This window comes from Manacus vitellinus, unplaced genomic scaffold (assembly GCF_001715985.3).
Source record: "Manacus vitellinus isolate BGI_N305 unplaced genomic scaffold, ASM171598v3 scaffold_5_pilon, whole genome shotgun sequence".
NCBI lineage: Eukaryota > Metazoa > Chordata > Aves > Passeriformes > Pipridae > Manacus > Manacus vitellinus.
The window spans coordinates 24,684,605-24,706,779 of NW_021940682.1; the positions used below are offsets into that span (position 1 = coordinate 24,684,605).

The following is a 22,175-nucleotide window of genomic DNA, read 5'->3' on the forward strand; positions in this document are numbered from 1 at the left end:
TCCATCTGGACAGGTGCATAGGGTAGGGTATAACTCTAGGTCATTTGAAAATTGTTTGCAAAGCACTTCTGTCAGTGAGGGAGAAACCTGTTGCCACTCCAATTGTCTGCTGCACTTATCAGTCATTCGTCTTGCAGTTTCATATACTTGCCATGCTTGCTGACTCAAGAAAAGTGAAGAAGCTGAAAAAAGCAGAATGTTTGTCTTTCTGTTGGTTTGATAAGTGCCATAAGAGTGAAGCTGCATCTAGTTGGCCTGTGGTAAATTATAATATACCATGTTTTATTTATTGCTAGGTAATTGAATGGCATATGAAGATGGAAGAACTCCATCTGCAGGAACTTAAACTCAATCGAGAATTAGTCAAGCAAAAGGAAGAGGTGAAATATTTGTGTAATATCATTTCTGAATATGAACGTACAATCAATAATTTGGAAGAAGAAATTGTGCAGCAAAACAAGGTATGTATTTCTGCATGCTATTTGAAAAGCAGCATATTCCTTATTTTACTAAGTGATTTTCCTAATAACTTTTTAACATGGATGTTTATATCTTGGTTTCATAATTCTTTTTAATAGCACATTTGAGTATTTTACTTTTCTGTAACTCTTCTGTTGAAGTTGGTTATAAAATTTCTATTGCCTTCAATAAATAAACTACCTTTATCAACCATGTTACAGTTTCATGAGGAAAGGCAAATGGCTTGGGACCAGAGGGAAGTGGAACTGCAGCGCCAATTAGACCTGTATGATCATCAACAAAATGAAATATTTAGCACTGCTTTAAAGGTACATGCACTGAATTAACTAAAAGTAGACTCATAAGCATGTTTTCTTGAGCTGTGAGATTACATGAATATGAATCTTTCTGTGCAGTTAGAAGAGGCTAGAGGCTCAGTTCCAGACCCTAGTTTGCCAATCGCACAACAACTTGAGTTGGCTTTAAGAAAGATTCAGGAGCATGTTCAAACAATCCTGGAAACCAGGGCAACCTGCAGGTCACTGGAGGAGGTAATTAAATATATAAATTATCCTATAAAGTAACAAAGTTTGTATTCCTATGCCTGTTACTTTTTTTCCTCTATAATAAATATCCTTTTTTAAATGTCACTTAGATATATTTAACTCAGAGAAAATGTAAATAATATAATCACACCATGAATAAAATTAAATACTTTTTCCATTGAATTTTCTAGTGGTTTTATTCTTCCATTTAGTAGGGTAAGATGTTCTTACTGTACAAAATTCCATTGATTAAAGCTAGTTAAACTTAACAAGTGTTACATTAAATTTAACAAGTAGCAAAGTAGCATAGCAACATACTTTTATCTTGGGTTAGTAAATTGCTATTCTATTACAGAAGATACATCATACTAAATGGTTCTAGAGAAATTTGTAAAACACAGGCATCTTAGTTTGGTAGCACAAAATCAGTTGCTTTCAGTGTCTTGTGCCAAGCAAAAGACAAGGTAATGATATTCTGGGACTTTTCTACACTTAATGGTAATCCTATACAGACAGAACCCAGTGCAAAGCATTTTGTGGTTATAAGTCCATTTAGACAAATCTTTCTGGTACATTTCTTAAAAAGTAAGAAATGCAGTTTTTGAATTCTTGCAGTTTTTGAATTCTTGCAGTTTTTGAATTCTTGCAGTTTTTGAATTCTTGCAGTTTTTGAATTCTTGCAGTTTTTGAATTCTGGAAATGCAACAGTTGCCTTTCGTTGTAGAAATTAAAAGAAAAGGAAACCGCTCTGTGGAAAGCTGAACAAAATGTTTTATCAAGAGACAAAGTTATAAATGAACTAAGACTTCGATTGCCTGCATCATCAGGAGAGAAAATAATGGCTGAATTAGGCAAAGGAGAAGATGATCCAGAGTACCATCATGCCATTAAAATTGCTCATCAAACCATTGCAAATATGCAAGCAAGATTAAATCAAAAGGAGGAAGTGTTAAAAAGATACCAACATATGCTTGCTAAAGCAAGAGAGGTAGTTAAACTTTTTGGATAAAATTTCTTCCATTTTTAAGTTATTTTAGTTGATTCTCTGTTTTCACATTGCTAGTGAAATCTAAAATAAGTTTCTGAGCTCAGATGTAACAGAACAGAGACAATTTGTTATTTTTATGTGAGAGGTTCACATAGAATTTTTTAGCCTCTTATAATAAGAGAACTGCTTGGTCCAAGAGTTTATGTATCTAATGTCTGTCTAGGAATTAAAGTAGTGTGACAGGAAGAAAACTAAAATTCTGCTGTGAGAAGTGGTATGTCGTATATTTCTATGGGATTTTTCAATACTTGCAACAGTAAGTTGCACTGTATCTGGACTGTATCTGGTAGATATTTGGAAGATAGAGGAAAGACATTTATGGAAAGCATATTTTAAATTAAAGCATTTTTAAAAGCATAAAGTGTATCTAAACATACTTTATATTACTTAAGCATAATTAATATTGGCTTTTTATATATCCATAAAGCATATTTTAAAGCATAAACCTTTTGTCTCAGAGGTACTTCAAGACTAAACATGCATCAGTTTTAGTGTGTTTGGATCAGGAGCACATTTCCAAAGCAGACTTTCTATCATATTCACTTAGTGTGCTTTGATTAACATGTGTAGCTATTTCTTCAATCTGTGGAGTAATATTGAGCAATGAGTGAATAAACAGCTTGAAGGCACTGTTGTTTCATGACTTTCTGTGATAGTGTACATCCAGTAGAGTTATACTTTTATTTTGAACTAACAGGAACAAGAGGAAATAGCAAAGAAGCATGAGGAAGACCTAAGAGTTCTACACCAGAAATTAGATTTGCACACTGACAATTCCCTTAATAAATTCAAAGAGACTGCTTTGGTGAGTTATGTGCATTTGTGGGATTAGTGAAGTTGTTCCTATGTTTTTTAATTTGTTGGTGAAAAGAACAGGTTTGCAGTCAAAAGTAAGTAATAATTGATGACAGGAAAAAGAAAAGCGTGATTGATACAGTTATTGTATTGTTCTTGAGAGAATTCACATGAGATGGATTAGAAGTCATGTATAAGAAACCAAAGTTACCACCTCAGTCCCTATTTTTGATATCATCCTTACGGAGACTTCTAGGAGAGAGAGTTATATTTTGTTTTCTATTCATCTCATTCAATCTATAGTTATATTAAACTATCCCATTTCAATATGAAATTTCTCTCTACACTTTATGATGAGGTGAAACCTGTTTTAACTGGTTATTCTGTTGATCATCAGATGCACAAAATTCTTTTCAAACCAGTGTGACTGGTTTCTCTGTGAACTAAGAATCACATCTCAGTAAATAAATGTATTAGCTATGAATGCTTAGGTATATTTAGGATTGAGTTAAAAATGCATCACTAATGGTTATCTTTAATTTAAAACTTAAAGTGTTTATCATGTGCATTTGCTCTATTTTACAGGAATTAGGGAAAAAGTCTTCTTTATCACTCTCCAACAGCAAATATTTTCACCGCTTAGAGCAAACTGTAGCCGAACAGGATAATTCTCTTGCTTCACTTGTTGGAAAATTAAAGAAAACATCATCTGATTTGGAGAAACAAAAACAAATTACTATAATGAAAATCAATGAGTTTGAGACTATCAGAGTCCAGTAAGTTTTTAGACTGTTAATGTAAGTCACAACCTGGAGTGGATCAAGTCAGTTATGTGTTGCTACTACAGGACTGATCTATCAAATTGAACATGTTTTTGCTGAATTTAAGATTTAACTGAAAAAAACTAACTCAAAAGCATTAGTATAGTTGGTAACTATAAGTTAATTTTAATCTGTAGCCCTTCACTGGGGATAATACTGAAAAACTGTGGCTTGGAAAAGTGCCTTTCAGTTGTTAGCTTTGTCCCAATCAGTGAAAAAGTATTTGAGGAGTCTTGGTAAGAAAGTTATTTTTAAGTTACTGTATTATCTGCTGTCTTGTGTTTTGTTGTTTTTCTCCCCCTGATACATCCGTTTGGGTTTGCTGACCAGTTTAAACTCATGAAAATTTAGCTGGTGTTTAAAAGGAGAAAAGTATGATTTTTTTTTTAACCTCTAAGGGCCAGGAATGAGAATGAACAATACTCTAATCTGATTTTGCTGACTTTCTTGAGTAATTTTCTTATTAAATGGAGGCCACCTTTGTTGAGTCAGTCTTTTTTTGCTGTTTCCAAATCTGAGTGTCATTTGTTTTAATAATAATAAAAAATATAAATCATGTCCTATGTTACTTATTTGGAATTTGTCAATTATTGCAGTGTACCCTATTAATGCTTATTTTTTATTAGGCTTCAGGAAAAGCACACAGTTGATATGGAACAAATAAAACATGAAGCAAATGAATTGAGGAATATGTTATCTCAGAAGGAGAAGGAATTAGCAAATGTAAAAGCTGAACTAGAGGTCCAAAAAGAAGCAAATAACAGAGCACCCACAGCAACACTGAAAAACCTGGTGGAACAGCTGAAGAGCCAATTAGCCATAAAAGAGAACCAGCACAAAGTTAGTTAACAAAAATTAGTCTCCATGCCACTTAAATGTTTACTGTTTCTCAATGCTTAAGAATCCTTTGTGTAGTTGAGCAGAAGACAGAATATAATTGCATAATATACCACAGTAAAATATAATTGCCTTTTCTTGTTTTTTAGCAGCATCTTCACTTTAAAAAAATTCAATTAATTACTTTCAGGCTTTGAGTAAAGCACTTCTGGAACTCCGAGCAGAAATGACTGCTAATGCTGAACAGCAGATTATTTCTGCTGCATCACAAAAAGAGGCATATATGAATGTCCAGGAGATTGTTGACAGAGAAACAAAGGGGCTTACGGTGAGTACTAGGTAGAGTACTAGGTAGCATCGTTGTACTGCTTTGTTGTATCGTTGATAACCCTGATTTGTGGGCTTTGCTGGTTTGTTTGTTTTCTTCTAGACACAGATAGAGGAATTGAATAATCAGATTACAAAGCTTACAGACAACCTTAAAATAAGTAAAACCAAGGAAACTTCTTTGTCTGATGAAAGGGATGAGTTGAACCAAGAACTTCAGAGGAAACAAAAAGCATTTGCTAAAATATCGAGGGAAAAAAATGAAATGGAAAAAGAAAATGAAGAACTGAAGAACCGTATTAGGAGACTGAGCAGTAGCATTCAGGTAGAAGTGATTTTTCAAACTGTTTCATGTTGGTCCAGTTTCTGTATAGATGCGCTGGTTTGGGGGGAAAAGATAAAGTTTTTTTGGCTTCTCCTGACTTACAGGAGAATCATCTAATTATTTTTTAAGAGTTATACCTGCTGCTGATTATTCAGTTCAGAGTGCAAAGTTATGTTCCAATACTATAATACTTTAAAGATAATTTTAAAAACATCATTGAGGTTCTAAACAAATTCTACGAACTTGGAATTAAAATCCTTATTTTTTTACTTGAGAAAAAAACAACTTAGGTAGCAATCACTAAACTTGAAGTTTGTAAAAATTTGTAATTTTTCAGAGCAAAGTTGATGAACAAAATCTGATAGATGTGCTTCAGAAAAAAATTAAAAAGTTGGAGAGTGAACTTGAGACAAAGTGTGAAGAAACAGAAAAAAAAGGTGTAAGAGAAGACAAGGTATGTGATATTTATATCGTGGCATTGAAGACATCATCAGCCTAGATCAAGGCAGTTCTACTCTCCCAGTTGCTTCTAAAACCAACCAACCAAACTTGACCAGAAGAAAAGCAGTTTCATGGCTGCAACTTCTTCATGTTTCCCATGGTCTTTGTTACTGCCCTTGTTACTTAGTACTGGTATATTAATGTTTTCCTGCCTCTTTTGTAGAATTAAAGATCCATTAAAAATCTTAGAAAACTAAGATTTTGTAGGTAGCAGTTAAATTTATTACGTAAGTGCTGTCAAATGTACCTCTGTGAAATCGATGCAATGGTAAAAACACGAAGTAATTAGGAGCAAAAGAGTGAATCCTAAAAGGGATGATATCTCTATAGGTGATTATCCTTCACAGTAGTGATCTCCACATACAAGAGGTTCTGAGCAATTGGAGTTGTGTTAATTTACCAGTTGTTCGGTGTTTTCCTTGTTACTACTTCGGTAACTAATTAGCAGCTTCTCATACTAATCATAAAGTATACTGGAATATTACAGCATGCTTGTATAATGACATTCAGACTAGTTATGATATTAAGTATTATTCTAGGACTGGACTTATGGATCCAGTGAATTTGAAATGTTTTTAAATACCTGTTGCTTTGTGTCTAGAGGTATTTTTCTCACACTTAGCATGTATTTTTCCTGTTTTCTGAGATTTTCCTTTCCTTCCTTTCCTTAGTAGCAGTAACTGTTTAGAAAAAAGACAGACAACGAAGTATAGGGGATAACTGGGGAAGGGAAAATTCCAATTAAAAATAAACAAACAAACAAAACCCCAAACCAAACCAAAAACTGCTTACAGGAGTATTGACTGTGATCTTTCAGTAGCCATTTGCAATGCCATAGGTACTGGTTTTAACCAATGTATCATTTATAGTTACTGAATTGTTAACTCTAAGTAGAGATTCCATTTCTCATAGGAAAAAAAGCTGTGCAGAAGACAGATAATGTTTTAAATAAGCCCCTAGAGAGCTGCAGAAGATAGATAATGTTTTAAATAGGCAGAGAAAAACCCCTGCTTTTTCTTAAATCTGTCTAATGTGTAATTCAAAGTAAATGGATAGATTGCACTGGCACCTCTAATTTCATAAAAGGTGTTGCTCCTTTTTTTGTAAAATGACTATTAAAAGCTAAGGAAGAATTTGGTAACAGCATTAAACTGTATTACCTTTATATACTTTACACAGCATATCCACCCAAACCTGCTATTTAGCTGTGGTAAATCATACATGCCTGCTATGGCTTCCTGGTTTAAATTGATAAATGAAGAATATATTATTTAGTTTTCTAATGTGTTTTCTTGTTTTACTTCAAGAAAAAAACTCGAAAGGATATACATAATTTGCTTATGTTCTTCACAGACCCCCAAGGAGGAAATAATTAGATGGGAAGAAGGTAAAAAATGGCAAATCAGAATGGAAGGACTGCGAAACAAACTAAGGGAAAAGGAAAAAGAGGCAGATGCTTTATCCAAACAGCTAAATACATTGAAGGAAATTTATACAAAGTGAGTTGGTTTTAATCGATTCAGCTACAAAATGATGACATAAGGGTAATCTAAATATGATTTTCATGTAATAATTATTGCAGTTTGTTGTGTTTATAAGATTGATGGTGAGAATTTGACATTGCTATTGAGATTAAAAGGATTAGTTAATTTTCAAGCAGCAGACTACTTACTCCTCTAATATCATTTCCCTTGTAGAAGCCAACAACCTTTATTAGAAAAAACTGTATCAAAATAAAATTAATTTAAGTCCTTTATTATGCTTCCTGTCTTAGGATTCTGTTATTCTCATAAAGCAAATAACAGCTTTAGGAAGACAGGCTGTTTCTCACCTCTGTGTTATTTAATCAGGCTGCTAGAATCACTCTCGAGGAAAAAAGACAACGCAGAAAGAATCGTGCCTTGCAGAATATACCACCTAAGGAGTCTTTCTGCTGTGCCTTTTGCAACCAGACATGTCTGTCTGGTATTGGCCTTTTTAGCCACCAGCGTGCTTGTAACAAACGTGGGTAGAGCCCTCCCCAAATCTTCGTTCAGGAAGCCTAGCCATGATGAGGACTGGATGCTGTGCTACTGTTACATGTAGTGCTACTGCAGTAGTGACTGTTCTAGGCTTATGAGATGGAAGCCTTTAAAAAAAAACAACCATATGTGCAAACCCTCTGCAGGTTTTATATTTACTTCGGTACAGTAATAGCAGGGTTTTACTGACAAAAGATGCAGAAGAGAAAGAAAACTGTGATAGTAATTGTAGCTGTTGTTAAATGGTGGATTGAAACTGCTTCAAAATAGCATTTATTCTTAGCACGTCTTGCATGAATTTCACAGTGAACAAAGGCAAAACCAACAAGTGGTTTATGACATGCATGATACTGACTTGATGTTCATTGTTTTTTTCAGGTTTAGGTCATGTTTTTTTAGTATCTCCATGGTGACCTTGTTAAAAAGAAAAGGGGGTATGGTTCACTGAGCAAACAAATTGCAAATGTAGATTCTTTAAGACAGGAAATATTTTCTTCTAAAGAAAGCAAGTTAGCAAATAAACTTTTAAATGTAAGTTTACTGGATGTTTCAGGACTGAAAAAGAGAAAATTGCTCTGCAGAAGAAACTGAAAACTACTGGTGTCACTGTTGACCGTGTTGTTGGAGTAAGAGCCTCAGAAACTGAAAAAGAAGTGGAAGAACTAAGAAAACAGAATCTAGAGTTAGAAAATGAAGTTGCACACTTGAGGTGAGAGTCTTTTTAAAAGAATCTATAAAAAGCAAAAAAAAATCTAAATTAGTAAAAAATGTGTGGAATGAGATGGTCTCTAAGAGGCCAACTAATTCAGTAAGGAAAAAAACCAGACAGGAATTAAAAAAATTATTCTTTGAGTCTGTGATGAGCAAACTTAAAACTATTTGGGAGCAGTTGTGCATGTTAAGAGAATATGCAGCATTTGTTCATTATTCTGAAAAGCTGAATAATGTAAAAAACATACGGCTCCTACTGTGTAAAATTATAACTACAGTTTAGAGTTGGTGGAAGTTACTGAAACTGCTAAGTGCACTTAGGGAGTGTATTCTTAATCAGCGTATTCACTATGACAGTGGATAATGTATCAGAGTAGAAGAGGCTGTACATGTATGTATTGTCCATTCACAGGTGTTAGTTCAAATAGTTTATATGGCTAACATTGATGTAGAATAACTAGCTCAGTAATACTGGAAAATCCAACATAGAAATCCAGAAGTTCATGGTGTTTTTACCTTAAGGGATGTTTTTCTGCATTAATAGCTGTTTGTTTGTTTTGCCTTGACTTGCTTTTCGATGTAGAACACTGCAAGCAATCCCAAGAGATTCTGTTGTAGAAGATTTACATTTCAAAAACCTATACCTCCAGGAAAAGCTTCATGCATTGCAGAGACAATATTCGAGAGAGACATTTTCGAGACCCTCAGTAAGTTAATAATATAACCATATTACCTAGAGGAAATGCACCTACTTATCAAAAATATTTGTTATCTATTTGGTATTCTGTGTCATTTAGGTGGTTTTATTCAAATGACAGTATTCTAGAACATGATACAAAATACTCAGCTTTTAGTGGTTTTAAAACAACAAAAGAAACCTAAAAAAAACCCCCAACCCCCAAAACTTATAGTTTCTGTGTTCTATGGGTAGACACTGAAATATTCAGTATTCTAGTATATGTGGAGAAATAAGGAAAATGTATTTTTAAATATATGCGTCTGCAACCGAGAGAATACTTTTATATTACATATTGATTGAAAATTTAGGATGTACAGAATTTGGGGAAATACTGAGCTGCATTTCAGTTACATTAGGTGTTTTTGTTGTGCTTTGATTTTTACAAGGTTCATTATATTGCAAGCTTTGCGTTATTAAGTTACCTTAATCTTTCAAGAATAGACTTAACAGTACATTCTAGTTTTCTTTATTTCCTGTTTTGTTTTACTGTGTTCTGCTTTTTTTTCATGCTTCACTCTATCTTCAACTTGAATCAGAGTAGATGTGACCAAACTAAACTGACTGGATCTGTTCCTATCACTGTCAGTAAACAAAAGTATCTGAATTTCCTTCAAAAGAAATCTGTTTCGAGTAGGAATGAAATGAAACATCAGGCTAATAATAGCATTACTGATGGCAATGAAATAGATGAGGAAGCACACACACAAACCTGCATCATGCATAACAACGGCCAGGAGGCTACTGCAGATGCAAGCACAGAAGTGTCTTCTGAACAGCATCCTGAAGATGGTGAGAAACGGAAGGACACAGATTTTTCTACAGAAGTATTGGAAAACAAAAAAATAGCTGAATATGATAAAGAGAACTGCAGTGAAAAAGAAGAAAATATAACCCAGCCTGAAAAAGGAAAAGTTAATGAGGAATGTGAAGAAGAGAGCAAGCAAGAAATCTTCAAACAATCAAATGTGGATGAAGAAGAAGGTGTAGAAGAGCCTGATACTGACAGAATGAGCTGCAATCAGTCTGTTTCGGGGGAACTTTCTACTCAAGCTAATGACTGTGAAGCAGACAAAATAAATGTGAATAATGAAATGAGTCAACACACTGCAGAGAATAAACATGAAAATTACCAAAGCTGTACAGAAAGGGTTGAAACAACCTCAGAATTGTGTGAAATGCCCAAGGTTTGATACTGTAGTGTCCCCCTAGCATTTCTTCAGTATAAATGATAAAGAAATAGAATATTTGATTTTGATAAAGCCATGCTCTCCTATGCATGGTCTGCAGGGATATTGAAGTCTAGTCATCAAGTGGTCCATAAAGCAAACCTTGTACTTTCACGATAGGCATGCATGACAACTCACAAGTAAGCTACTGTCAATACTAAAATTTTGATTCAGAGTTTACAAAAAACCTCAATGATACATGCAGCTAGCTGATGATCTTCATTCTTTAAGAGACTTATGATATCTTCTTACTTACACTTACTTACTTCTTACTTAGACTTATACTAAAAAATATGCTTTATTGAAGCAAATACTTTATTCCTGTTATTAGTGGTAAAGTAATGAATCATCAAGTTAATTCCATAATTACATAAGTGAAAAACACTGATTATTATATCATTAAAAGGTTTTATTCTGTACTAGTCAGGCAAAATAATTTACCATATAGTTATGATTTGAATTGGCAATATAAAACATTGCAAAGCACTCTTCATGTAATAGAAATTACTAGCCTCCATGGATAAAGACTTAAGATTGTAGGAGATAACAAACTAAGAACAAGAGTTACATACTACTGTTCCTGACTTGCTCTGTGATCTCTTTGACATAACTGAAATGTCTTATGACATATTTACTATTTAAAAACTATCAGAATATATCCTTAAAATTAGATGCTGTTCCCAGAAACAGTGTCACAACTTACTACACTCAGTAGCTCTTTTGTCTTTTAGATTTTGGAATTTATTTCTACCCAATAGTTTGAGAGTTAATTTTGGTTTGACGAAATTTCTACTCATTTATACTGATTTGTAAACTTCCCTTAACATTAAGCAAGTTTAGGAAATGTAAGAGGTGTTAAAGTAGATAAGATCAAAACTGGTGATAATGCCATCTTGTTTTATTTCTGTGAAAAATACTAATCTGTTGCTCTTAATCAGCTACAACTGATAGTTGTATTGAATTAGTGCATTACCGCTTAATAATTTTTTTCCCTTCTGTTTTCTCAAGACATCAGGAATAGGGTCAAGTAATCAGTATCGAAGAGAACAAGAAGTTTTAAAGGAAAATCTAAGATTGTCATCTGAAAATGTTGAGCTAAGATTCCAGCTAGAGCAGGCCAATAAAGATTTGCCAAGACTAAAGGTAACAGCTTTTTACCTTTAGTCCTCTTTATTCTGACACAGGTTAGGGAATTGTTTAAAAAGAAACGGATATTTTTTCTGTACATACTGTAAGTTTTTCATGTTTTTACAGAAGTTGAGAAGGTTGAATTGCTGGTAGAAATGATAGAAAATGTCATTAATATGGGAAAGTGTTTTCTCTTAAATTTTTCAAAGTTAACCAGTTGAAATACCAATTGTAATTTTGTTCACCAACTGTTCACGTCAATTTGAGATATAATTAAATTGCTTATTGCTTTTTTTTTTTTTTTGGTAGGACCAAGTAGATGACTTAAAAGAAATGTGTGAACTTCTCAAAAAAGAGAAAGCAGATGTTGAACGAAAGCTGGGCAGTGTTAGAGGGGTGAGTATTGTGTCAGCATTTTCATCATAATTAAATGAGAATGAAAAGAAAAAGCCCAAAGTTTTATTGAAGCAAAATTACTTGGAATCAAACAAAAGCAGATATTAATTGTTCTTGTTTATTTTATTGATAAACTGCTATAATAAATTAATGAAATGAAGTTAACAGGACCATTAGAAGGACTACAACTACACTTAAATATATAAATATATACACTATCATGGCCTTATTTTATCACTTGGATTAGTTATCTTCAGAAACATATTTATACAATAAATTTCAGTTACAGCTGTAATAATGAAAATTATATTAGTGTATTTATTTAAATTATTTGACTTGATGCAGATGTTACAAAGTGTAAGTTATTGCTAGTGAAGGTTTTTGTTTGTTGTACTACACAAGATGACACAGTTAAATTTTACTCCAGCTACTGTTAACTACTTTAATAGAACAATATTTCAGAAGTTAAAGGAAAAAAAGTCTTCAGAAGCCCAATATGTTTCTTGCCCCTAACTTGTCAGAATAGTATGACCTTTTAAAGGAAGCTGACTTAATTAAAAGCTCTTTAGTGCCTTCATAGCTCTTTCAGTATAAAAGGAGAATGAGTTCTGCTTCTGGGTACCTGGAAAAGATAATTTTCCATTCTTTTACTCAAACCTTGCGTGAACTGCTTGTTTATTTTTTCTTCTTGTGCAGTGGTAATTTTTGGACAAGGCAATGAAACTGTTGTATGCAAGGGTTCTGAGAAGGCAGCAAATTTTGTTCTTTTCTTTCCTTTTCAGGCACCAAGATGTGACAGGTTTTTCTTTAACTCTGTTGTGTACCAACGCAAACCTCCTAATCCTTCCAATTATTTTAGAGAAGAAGAATAAGTGATTTTTACTTCTGAGACCTGGTTGCTATATAGATTTATGTGGAGCTCCAGGGAGTAAAATATTCCCTATTTTACACTGTACTATGTTACACTGCTTCTTCCTTAGAAAGAAAAGGAGGTACCTCATGGGCCTGGAACTAGAGTCAGCATCTTTAAATTATTATTGCTGAGGAAATCACTACAAAAATGATGAAAAAATAAATGGTTTTGAAGACTCTTTAACAGCTTTTCTAACTCATCAATTAATGTAGTGAAAGAAGAAAAATGGAGAAATTACAAGATTTTCCCCCACATTTATTTATTTATCATCCTTCAAGAAGAATATATGCCTTTGGAAAGGGAGATCTATGCTTTAAAATGTAGTTCTCCTGTGACTTTAACTCAGCAGAAGTAGGGTTGCTAAAAATCGGCTCTCTTTTCCTCCCTCAAGCTCCCAGCCATTCTTCTCCTCCAGTCCTCCCAACAGTATTAGCATTTAAACAATTGCAGTCTGTTGGACTGGGGAATTGGTCTACTAAAAGAAAAAGCTAAAAATTAAGTAGTTCTTTGATTTATTTTTCTAATGTTTCAGTTTAGTTCATAAAGTACAGCAGATTTTGAGACTTAACTGCAGCTTTCTTGGGTAACATAGAAAATGCAGGAGCTGGTACTTTGACTTTGGGGGTGAATATATTATTAGACATTTTGGGGAACTAAGCATGCAAAGAATTCTAGGGTTCAAGTTATACCAAAATAATGCATCATTTTTTTATGAGTTGCAATGGGAAAATAAGCAATAAAGTAAGATTTAGAGTATCTTAGAATGTTAAGATGAACTATTTGCTTACTTTTACTTTTTTTTCCCCCCTCTCTATAGGCTGGGAGAAGTGGAAAGACAGTCCCAGAATTGGAAAAAACAATTGGTTTGATGAAAAAGGTTGTAGAGAAACTCCAAAGAGAAAATGAAGAACTGAAGAAAGCACCAGCTGTGGTTTCAAATGAGAAATTACTTGGTCTTGAACAGGAAAATGAGGGGCTAAAGGTACTGAATTATCTCCAGTGACTATATTTAGGTAACAGTTTATATGCAAGTTAGTAAAAAAAATGAAGCAGCAAGGCTGTTGTTGATATTGATTGGCACAAGTGTTTTAAAAATATGAAACATATAGAACAGAAAAGCAGAACTTAATTTTAGCATAACATACTGGATAAGGTATGCTGTACTTTAAGGATATATTTAATTATTTGACAAAATGTTATGTTTATTGTGCTATGTAACAGTTGTAACTATGCTGTGTTTTAAAAATTGAAATCTGAAATTTTCTACTAAGCAATGTATACGTGCTTTAACAAACTGTTTGATATTTAGTCTGAAATGGAAAAAATGAAACGTGATCTGGGGGACCAGCTGAGTATGCGTTTTGAATCTAAAACCAAAGGAATGGAAAAAGTCATTGCTGAAAACGAAAGACTGCGTAAAGAACTGAAAAAGGTACGGTCATTATAATGCATCCCTTTACTCCACTGGTTGTGGCAAGTATATAAATACATGGTTGGTTTGTTTGTTTGTTTTTTAATGGTTGACATAGCACTGATGTTGCTATGACAGATTTTTTTCATTATATGTAGAGAAGAGATATCCAAGGACTAGGGCAAGACAGAATTAAGAAATTGAAGTGCTAGTAATCCTGGATGCAGTTTTCCTCTAAATCAGCCTATGTCACCATCATTTTAGATAATACTGTGTTTCATGTAAGGTTAAGTATTCTATAAACATTTGGTTTTACTGAACAACAGGAAGCTGACAGTGGAGAGAAGCTACGAATAGTGAAGAATAACTTGGAGATATTAAATGAAAAGTTAACTGTACAGCTGGAGGAAACCATTAAGAAGCTAAATTTGGCTGAGAGCCAACTTGATGGAGCTGACAGCAAAAGCTGGAAGTCTATTGTAACAAGGTAGGAATTAAAAATGTAGTAAGGAAGATAAACACAAGTGTTAAATCCTCTTTAAATATTAACAAACAAGTTACACTTTCATAATTTTTCATCTCTCTTTTGAAGATAGTTTTATATTATCCATAATTTATTTTCTGTTTCTATATTAATATATAGAATCAGTATACAGATCTCTGATATGAATCTAGCAGAGACCTAGTGTCTTTAAATACTGGCCTTGTTAGCTGTTTCCTCTATATAGAAGCCAGTTATTTATCTCCATTCTTCAGATCGGCTCTAGATCTCTGGATAGTTCAGGTAAAGGAAGTATTTTGTGTTCTCTGCTGCTTGAACATATTGTATTTTTGCTCTGTGCAATGTCAGCATTTCTGCTGAACACAGAAAGTATTTCAATAATTTACTGCATGAACAACAATCTGAAACAAAAAATTGAAGCCAGAAACCTGCATTTTCCAGTTGAGTAGCATTTGAATCTACCTTTAACCATATGAATGTGCAGAGGTGTGTTAGAAAAGCCACTGTGATTTCTAGTCTTTGGGACAAGTAGGCACAGCAGAAGATCCTTCCTGTGTGTTTGTAGGCCCAGAATTGCAGCCAGCCTGCTGCTTTTTGTAGATTCTGCTTTTTGTAGAAGGGAGAAAAACTGAGATCAGCCATATCTTTTCCAGTATATAAAATGAAGTTTGAGAATCACCATTTCTAGATTTTTAGAGAAAACTCAGACTTGGAAATCAGCATCAAAAATTTGTTTGCTAATACTAGTAAATGTGAACAACTCTTTAGCAATAAGTTATCTGAAACTTACCTATCACTTGTATCACACAACATGGAACAAACTAAAAAGAAGTTTTATGATTGTATGCCTAAGTTGTAAAGCAGAATTACTTTTTAATTTATCTTTACCTCCACAATTAGTGGAATTTTATACTTTTTCTGTGACAACCTACTTACACAGGCTGGAGATCTTAACTCTACAGCCAGAACAGCTCTAATTCCATTCATTCTTTTCTAGAAACAAGCTCTTTTGCTCTGTGGTTTCTGGTTTGCTGACAGATATGATTTTGGCAAATGGTCACTCCAAAGCCATGGTCAGTCCAAGAAGCGTTACTATTAAACCCATTTCATTAATGAGCTGTGACTAGCACAAAAATAGTAGTTGTATGTCACACTAACATACAGATGAACAGATATAATGAACAGATTGATATAGAATATTCATTATATATATATCTCAAGATATGTTCACATGAAATATGCTCATGATTCATCAAAGTGAACAAGGAAGGAGAATTTTGCCCTTCTTGAGGCAAGTTTTTAGTTGGATATCATCTCATAGTGCTAGACCTCAGAAAAGGACAAAAGAAATGTAACAATGCTTAGGCTATTAAGAGAAATAAGCAGCCTGTGTCCTGCATAAGGGTTGAATAGAGCAAATTTTTGGTAAAAAATCCTTAGGTCTGGACTCCTGTATGATCTCAGGGTGAGATCAGATGATGTACTGCAAAAGTACTCTTGAACAGTTGTAAACAGAAGTGAAAGGTATCTACAAAATCAGAACCTCTGACAGTAATCTTATTAGGGCAGAAAATCAGCTGGACAGGAGAGAGATTTCTCTGATTTCATCTTAGGTCAGATCACTGTTGATATCCAAGATTTTACCCACTTTCGTCTTGCAATCCCACACGATCCCTTGGGGGAGTTCTTATGCTTCTCTGGCATGTTGCTGAGCCATTTCATTTCACTAAGACTTCAGAAAGCCATTCCTTTTTTTCCCCATACTATCTAGTGAGATAAAATGTCTCTATGCAAGGTCATATTTAGCATAAGGAAGGTGGGCAAAACTGGCTGCTGACCACAGGAGAAAGATACAAACATGCAGTGAAGATGGTAGGCCTTTAACAGCTAGTGTAGGTTCAATAGTTTTAATACAGATATTCTTTTAGTTCTTCACTTCTTTGGAAGAACATTTCTACTTAGTCCTATATACTTGATAGAGATACGTAGTTGTGTAGACAGCTATAAAATACATGGTTGTGCTTAATTGTACTTGCCTATTTCAGCTTGTGAATAAAAACTTTTATGTGCATTTAATTTAACATGAATTTAAGTAAGTTAATAACATTAAGAAATTACTAATCCAGAGGAGCTGCTTGAGGCACTTTAACATGCAATCCACCTCACTAGCACATATTCCAAAGCATATGTGGTAACAGAAAGTATTCAATAGGGCAAAGGGGTATCATCCAAGGGACCCTTCAGAAGGCTCTTTGATGTGGAGCAAAATGTTTGCTGTCTGATAATCCACTTCAGATGGGAGACTGGACTACATGATCTCCAGAGGTACCTTCCAACATTTTGGATTCTACACAAACCTTTTTGTAGCCTTGTACGGCTGAAAGCAAAATGGAATCATTCTCAGACTGCTGTTACTTCAGGGTAAAATAATTTATTGTAGAACAGTTTTGCCCTTGGAGTCTTCCTCTTCTGTATCTGTATTAGCTCTTTTCTCAGTACATTATTTTCCATAAATTATTAAATAATAAGAAAAATACTGTCAAAGGTACAACAAGGACCCAACCAGTTGACATACTGCATCAGTAGCAGGCATCCTTTTAGCATAAAGTAGTTTGGGGTTTATGTGCAATAGCATGAAAAGATTCCCATCACCCTTTAATAAAAGGTAGACACAAAGAAAGATCCACAAAAGTGTAATATCTGGAAAAGCTTTTATTCTAAGATTAAATATGTATTTTTCATTATGCTTCTTTCAGCACGCTGTATTTATAAGACCAGTAATTATTTTCAAGGCCAATGCCCCAAGCATATTTTAGGGTTTATTTTATGGCATTTATTCTCATATTTAAATCTGCATTTCTGCCCTTTTCTTTTTCTAAATAAAACTACTACCAGGATGCATGAAACTAAGTTGAAGGAAATGGAAATGGATATTGCTAAAAAAACCCAAAGCATTGCTGACCTTAAACGGTTGCTTCAGGAAGCAAGAGAACGTGAACACAATGCCGATAAAAATTTACAAGATCTAAAAGAACAAGTGAGTAAAATTTAGCCAGATGACTCTGAGAATATAGAATGATTATTATTAATTTATGTCTTTCTAATGTCTGTAGTGGCAAAGTAGTTATTTTTTCTCTAATCCTTTCTTTTACAGTTTTTTTCAGTCATAGTTGCCTCAAATATATTTACATATTTTAGCCAATTAATGAGGTTTACCACATATTATCAATATATATTCTTGACTTGCAGCCTTAGGGGGTAACTGTGTTTTTCTGCTGTTCTTCTGTATGCCTTTTTTTACTATAGTTTCACTAATCACATGGAAGCCTGTAAGTACAGATACTTCCAATGGTCTTTAAAATCCTTCTAGCTTGTTCTGCAGAGACTTCTCTACTCCTTACAGGTTTTCAGGGGAAGGATTGACTTAGCCATCCTAAATGGGATCTTGATTTGTTTCCAACACGGCCTCTTACATGTAGCCTCTCATAAGTCTTTCAGATACTATTTTATGTGTGGAAGAGGTGATGTAATTTTAAAACTCAGGTACCTTTGAAAAGATGTACCACATTCTGGCTTTTAAGTACTCCAGAGATGCAGTCCTAGGACTATTCACCTAGGTCAGCTTCCACCTTCTCGTTTGTTAATATGTACGTGTTTTCTTCCCCACACTGTACAATGATCTTGTACCAGCCATTTTCAGTGTAAGGCATCAAATACAAAACTTGCAGTGTGGGAATTCATATGTATATTATGTAAGAAAGTAGATGTGTTCAATAAATAGAACTTGGAATTGATTCCTAAAAAACAACCATTTTGTTAATTTTTGCTTGTTTTCCCTTTTCTATAATGTCAGCGTTATTAACATGAAGTGTATCCCAGCAGCAAAATTAACTCAGAGATAAAAATCTTTCATTATGTGGTACCCAGATGCTTACCATTTTAGGTAGAATCAGAACTAAAGCCTATCATTAACAGTAGCCTCATGAGGGTTCATAAATTGTCACCACATTCATAAACTGTGTATTATCTTCTATTTAGAACACTATTTTTTTTGCTTTAGCATCTTTACCAAAAGGCACTTCTAGAGGCTTGTTCCCTCTCTGGTCAGGGACCTATTCTAACTTAATGACTGCAGGTCATACCTAGTCAATGTACACTCATTTGGGTTTTCACAGCAAAATTACAGGCTTTTCATATTATCTTTCAAAAGGAACTTGAACACCTAGGGATGCAAATAAGTACATCAGTAGTATTTTTAAAGCACTTAATGATTTAGGCATATCACTTCCTTAAGCATCTGTATAAATTATGCTGATGTAGCTATGTGTCTAACTTTGTTTGTAAATCTAACTTCTGAATACTTTTTTTTTCATCCTTCATGAAATATGTAGCAATGATCTATGCAAACTTTGAAAAGGCTGCTGAGAATTAGCTTCATACAAACTGTCAGTAGATGAACACTTGGTTTCTTTTTTTTTTTGATAACCTAGTACTTGGTTACATCTTTAGTATTATTTTCATTCATTTTTTAATCCTGGGTCCAAGAAAACTGTCTGAACTGTGTTGTTCATGGATGCTGTTTTCATAAGTAAAACTTTCTTCATTTTTCTTTTAAGATGAAGCTTCTCAAATATCTTCCTGAAGGTGCAAGGACAGAGCAAAGGCTCATCAAGGAGCTTCAGCTTTTAAGGTAACGTACTTCTAAGTAAATAAATACCTCAGCCAATATGCATGAAATAAGAATGACCAGGAAATGTCTATTGCACATTTCTAGTTAAAGTTCTAAAATACTTTAATAATTTTTAAAAATTATTCTAAAATTGTTTTATATTCCAGATTAACTAATAATCAATTAGAGAAAGAAAAAGCAGAACTACTGCACCAGATGGAGCACCACAGACACACCTATACAAGTGAAGATCTGGCAGCTGGTAATAATTTTCAATACCTAAAATAAAGATCTTCCTGTATTTGGAGCCTAAAACTATTTTTACTAAATACAAAGTGATAATAAATCTAAAGAACTGATTGATTTAGATTAATGCCAAAATAGTGTAAACTGTAGCAGACTAAGGCCTTGGATTTTTTAGTACATATACAAGCCTTTTGTAGAGAATTCTTAGTAAAAATCTCCATAATCAATTATCCTGAGCAAGAGACTGTAATCTTTGCATGATTTTTTTCCTCACAAGGTGTGTAGTTCATGCCACCACTTGTTTTATTAGCCTCAAAAGACTGTTTGTAAGATATCAGTCATTCACTAAAATACTCTTTTGCTTTGGGTTCTAAGCTGCTAGAGAATAACTGCCCACTTCCAGATAGCAGCTCTGTGAATAACTTAAGATTTAGCAGGCATCAGTCCCATGGGAAAAGCAGAGCACTACGGAGTAGAACATTGCCATATGACTGGAAGAATAAAACCAAAACAAACTAACCCTCTTGAATTTAAGAATACACATAACGAGATCCTAATGTTATTTCCAGACTTCCTGAGCTTAATTCAGAGAAAGCGTACATGTCATATTTCTCAGAAGTGTGCCAAAATACTGGTCACTGGACTACTGCATTCAATCACAAGAACTAGACACCACTGTCTAATTTTTACAAGAACTGAGGAAAAGCCCAGATGACTTGAATTTTTGGTGATCCCAGCTGAGTTTACACACTTCAACTGTTTCAGCTTTCAGGAGATGCAGAACTACTCAAACAAGATTATTTGTGCCATGGATTTTCATTACTTTAAATTTCATAAAAAATCATCATTATTTTTACAGGGCATAATGAAATTGTAGAGAAGGATAAAATAGCTGACCTCCAGACACAGCTGAAAGCCCTAGAGCTGGAAAAACAGCAATTAAAGGTGAGTTGCAAGGATCATCCTAGGCCAGATAACGAGTAAAATTACGGTTAGCTAGAAAGAGCTGTTTAATATCTAAATTAATATTTAATGACCAAGTCAATTTCAAACCATTATGTTTACAAAGCCTATTTTGTTTTTAGTGAATGTGCTGTTTATGGGTAGAGTTTTTTTGTCTCTAGATAACATCCTTATTATCTCATCATTTAACCTCAAGACAAAGGAAAAAAAGTTGTGCTGTATTAACAAAGTTCTTGATAAAGGTGGAACTCCTTCATTCTTTTCAATAGGAGGAGACAAAAAAGCTGAGAAGAGAATTAGAAAACTATGACCGTTCCTTTTTTGAAGAACTTGAGGATCTGAAATATAACTACAATGAAGAAGTAAAAAAAAATATAATCTTAGAAGAGAAGTTGAAGCAGCTTTCTGAAGAGTTTGGCATCCAAGTGCATAGTCCAGGCAACACTGCTGTTGATTAGGCTACTGTTTAGTATTCTCAGCATTGATACAAAAAATAAATTCCACAGCAGTTATGTAATATTAATTTGTCTGTGGTTATCTTAGAATAATACAAGTCTCTTAAAGTTACACTAGTTTGCACACACCTAAGAATGCAGAATTGGATTAGTCAACAGTTATATACTTTCATATACATCAGTCAAAATAAAAGTGAGTTTTACCTCTCCCAGCTCCTTCACAGTATCACATTTTAATTCGGAACAGTTAAACTGGGTAATACACAGGTTTCAGGTGAAGCTGAAACCTTGGGCTTATCCTAAAAGTTGAGAAACACTTAAAATGTCAGCATATGTAGCTAAGTGTGCTAAATTCCAGATTAATAAGAATAGATAATTTGCACTTGCTGTCTCATCTGACCATGCTGTTTAACTCTGAACTCAGGGTCAGTATGTGGGATGGCTGTATTTACATCCTGGGTTATTTTTACCTCACTTTTAAAAAACCCAAGAACAAAGAACTGAAAATTAAATTGGTATTTCAGCCAAACCAATGGTATTTTTGTACATAATTGATTTTTTATTTTGTATATTTTATATAGCTGGATGTATACTTTTATAGCAGAAATAAAATAAAACCAACTCAAACAATCATTCAGTCTCACCTTTATTATTTATATGCCTTATTGTACTTAATATACCCTTGAAGTTTCCTAATTGAGATGCAGTTGTAAGTGGAAATTATTAAGCCATGTCTCTTTCCAATTACTAAGGATCTCCAAAATAAAACTAGTATACTTTCTATTATTTATTCTTTTTGTCCCAAAATAGTGGAAGTGCCCATAGGATAGAGAGTAATTGGGGTTTCAAGTAATAGCATAATGCTTATGTTAAATAATACAGGGAAAAGTCTTGCCCTATAAGAAACTGTTACTACTTAAAAAAAAGTTATCAAATTTTAGACAAATTCTGGTCCCATCAGAAATATGTTCTTTACTGTAAAGAAACTAGATCCTAAATCTGAATCCTACATATAATAGCGTCATAACAATTATATTTTTACAAGTGCAACCTATGTAACTTTTCCATTTGATTGCATTCATTAACTAAGCTTTTAGAACGACCCACTGATAGACAACAATACTTCTTACACTTAAT

The 22,175-nt window shown here is 33.7% G+C and overlaps 1 protein-coding gene across 5 annotated transcripts in view; it reads left to right on the forward strand.

The window, feature by feature from the left end:
- The window catches only part of CEP290 (centrosomal protein 290), a 55,175-nt gene extending 33,425 nt beyond the window's left edge, over positions 1-21,750 (forward strand). For 2 of the 5 annotated variants that reach the window (XM_018080405.2, XM_018080406.2), the window contains 24 exons: positions 297-461; positions 681-788; positions 876-1,010; positions 1,729-1,992; positions 2,750-2,857; positions 3,433-3,623; positions 4,295-4,508; positions 4,696-4,833; positions 4,936-5,157; positions 5,495-5,611; positions 7,012-7,157; positions 8,233-8,388; positions 8,974-9,097; positions 9,666-10,313; positions 11,364-11,498; positions 11,793-11,879; positions 13,610-13,774; positions 14,102-14,224; positions 14,530-14,690; positions 17,601-17,742; positions 19,322-19,395; positions 19,542-19,636; positions 20,480-20,565; positions 20,853-21,750. In XM_018080405.2, the coding sequence (XP_017935894.1) occupies positions 297-461; positions 681-788; positions 876-1,010; positions 1,729-1,992; positions 2,750-2,857; positions 3,433-3,623; positions 4,295-4,508; positions 4,696-4,833; positions 4,936-5,157; positions 5,495-5,611; positions 7,012-7,157; positions 8,233-8,388; positions 8,974-9,097; positions 9,666-10,313; positions 11,364-11,498; positions 11,793-11,879; positions 13,610-13,774; positions 14,102-14,224; positions 14,530-14,690; positions 17,601-17,742; positions 19,322-19,395; positions 19,542-19,636; positions 20,480-20,565; positions 20,853-21,041 (3,993 nt within the window). In that variant the 3' untranslated portion in view covers positions 21,042-21,750. Of the gene's footprint in view, positions 1-296; positions 462-680; positions 789-875; positions 1,011-1,728; positions 1,993-2,749; positions 2,858-3,432; positions 3,624-4,294; positions 4,509-4,695; positions 4,834-4,935; positions 5,158-5,494; positions 5,612-7,011; positions 7,158-8,232; positions 8,389-8,973; positions 9,098-9,665; positions 10,314-11,363; positions 11,499-11,792; positions 11,880-13,609; positions 13,775-14,101; positions 14,225-14,529; positions 14,691-17,600; positions 17,743-19,321; positions 19,396-19,541; positions 19,637-20,479; positions 20,566-20,852 lie in introns of those variants that run through there. The other 3 variants (XM_018080409.2, XM_018080407.2, XM_018080408.2) reach the window with 3 other exon arrangements.
- Positions 21,751-22,175: the final 425 nt, after the last annotated feature.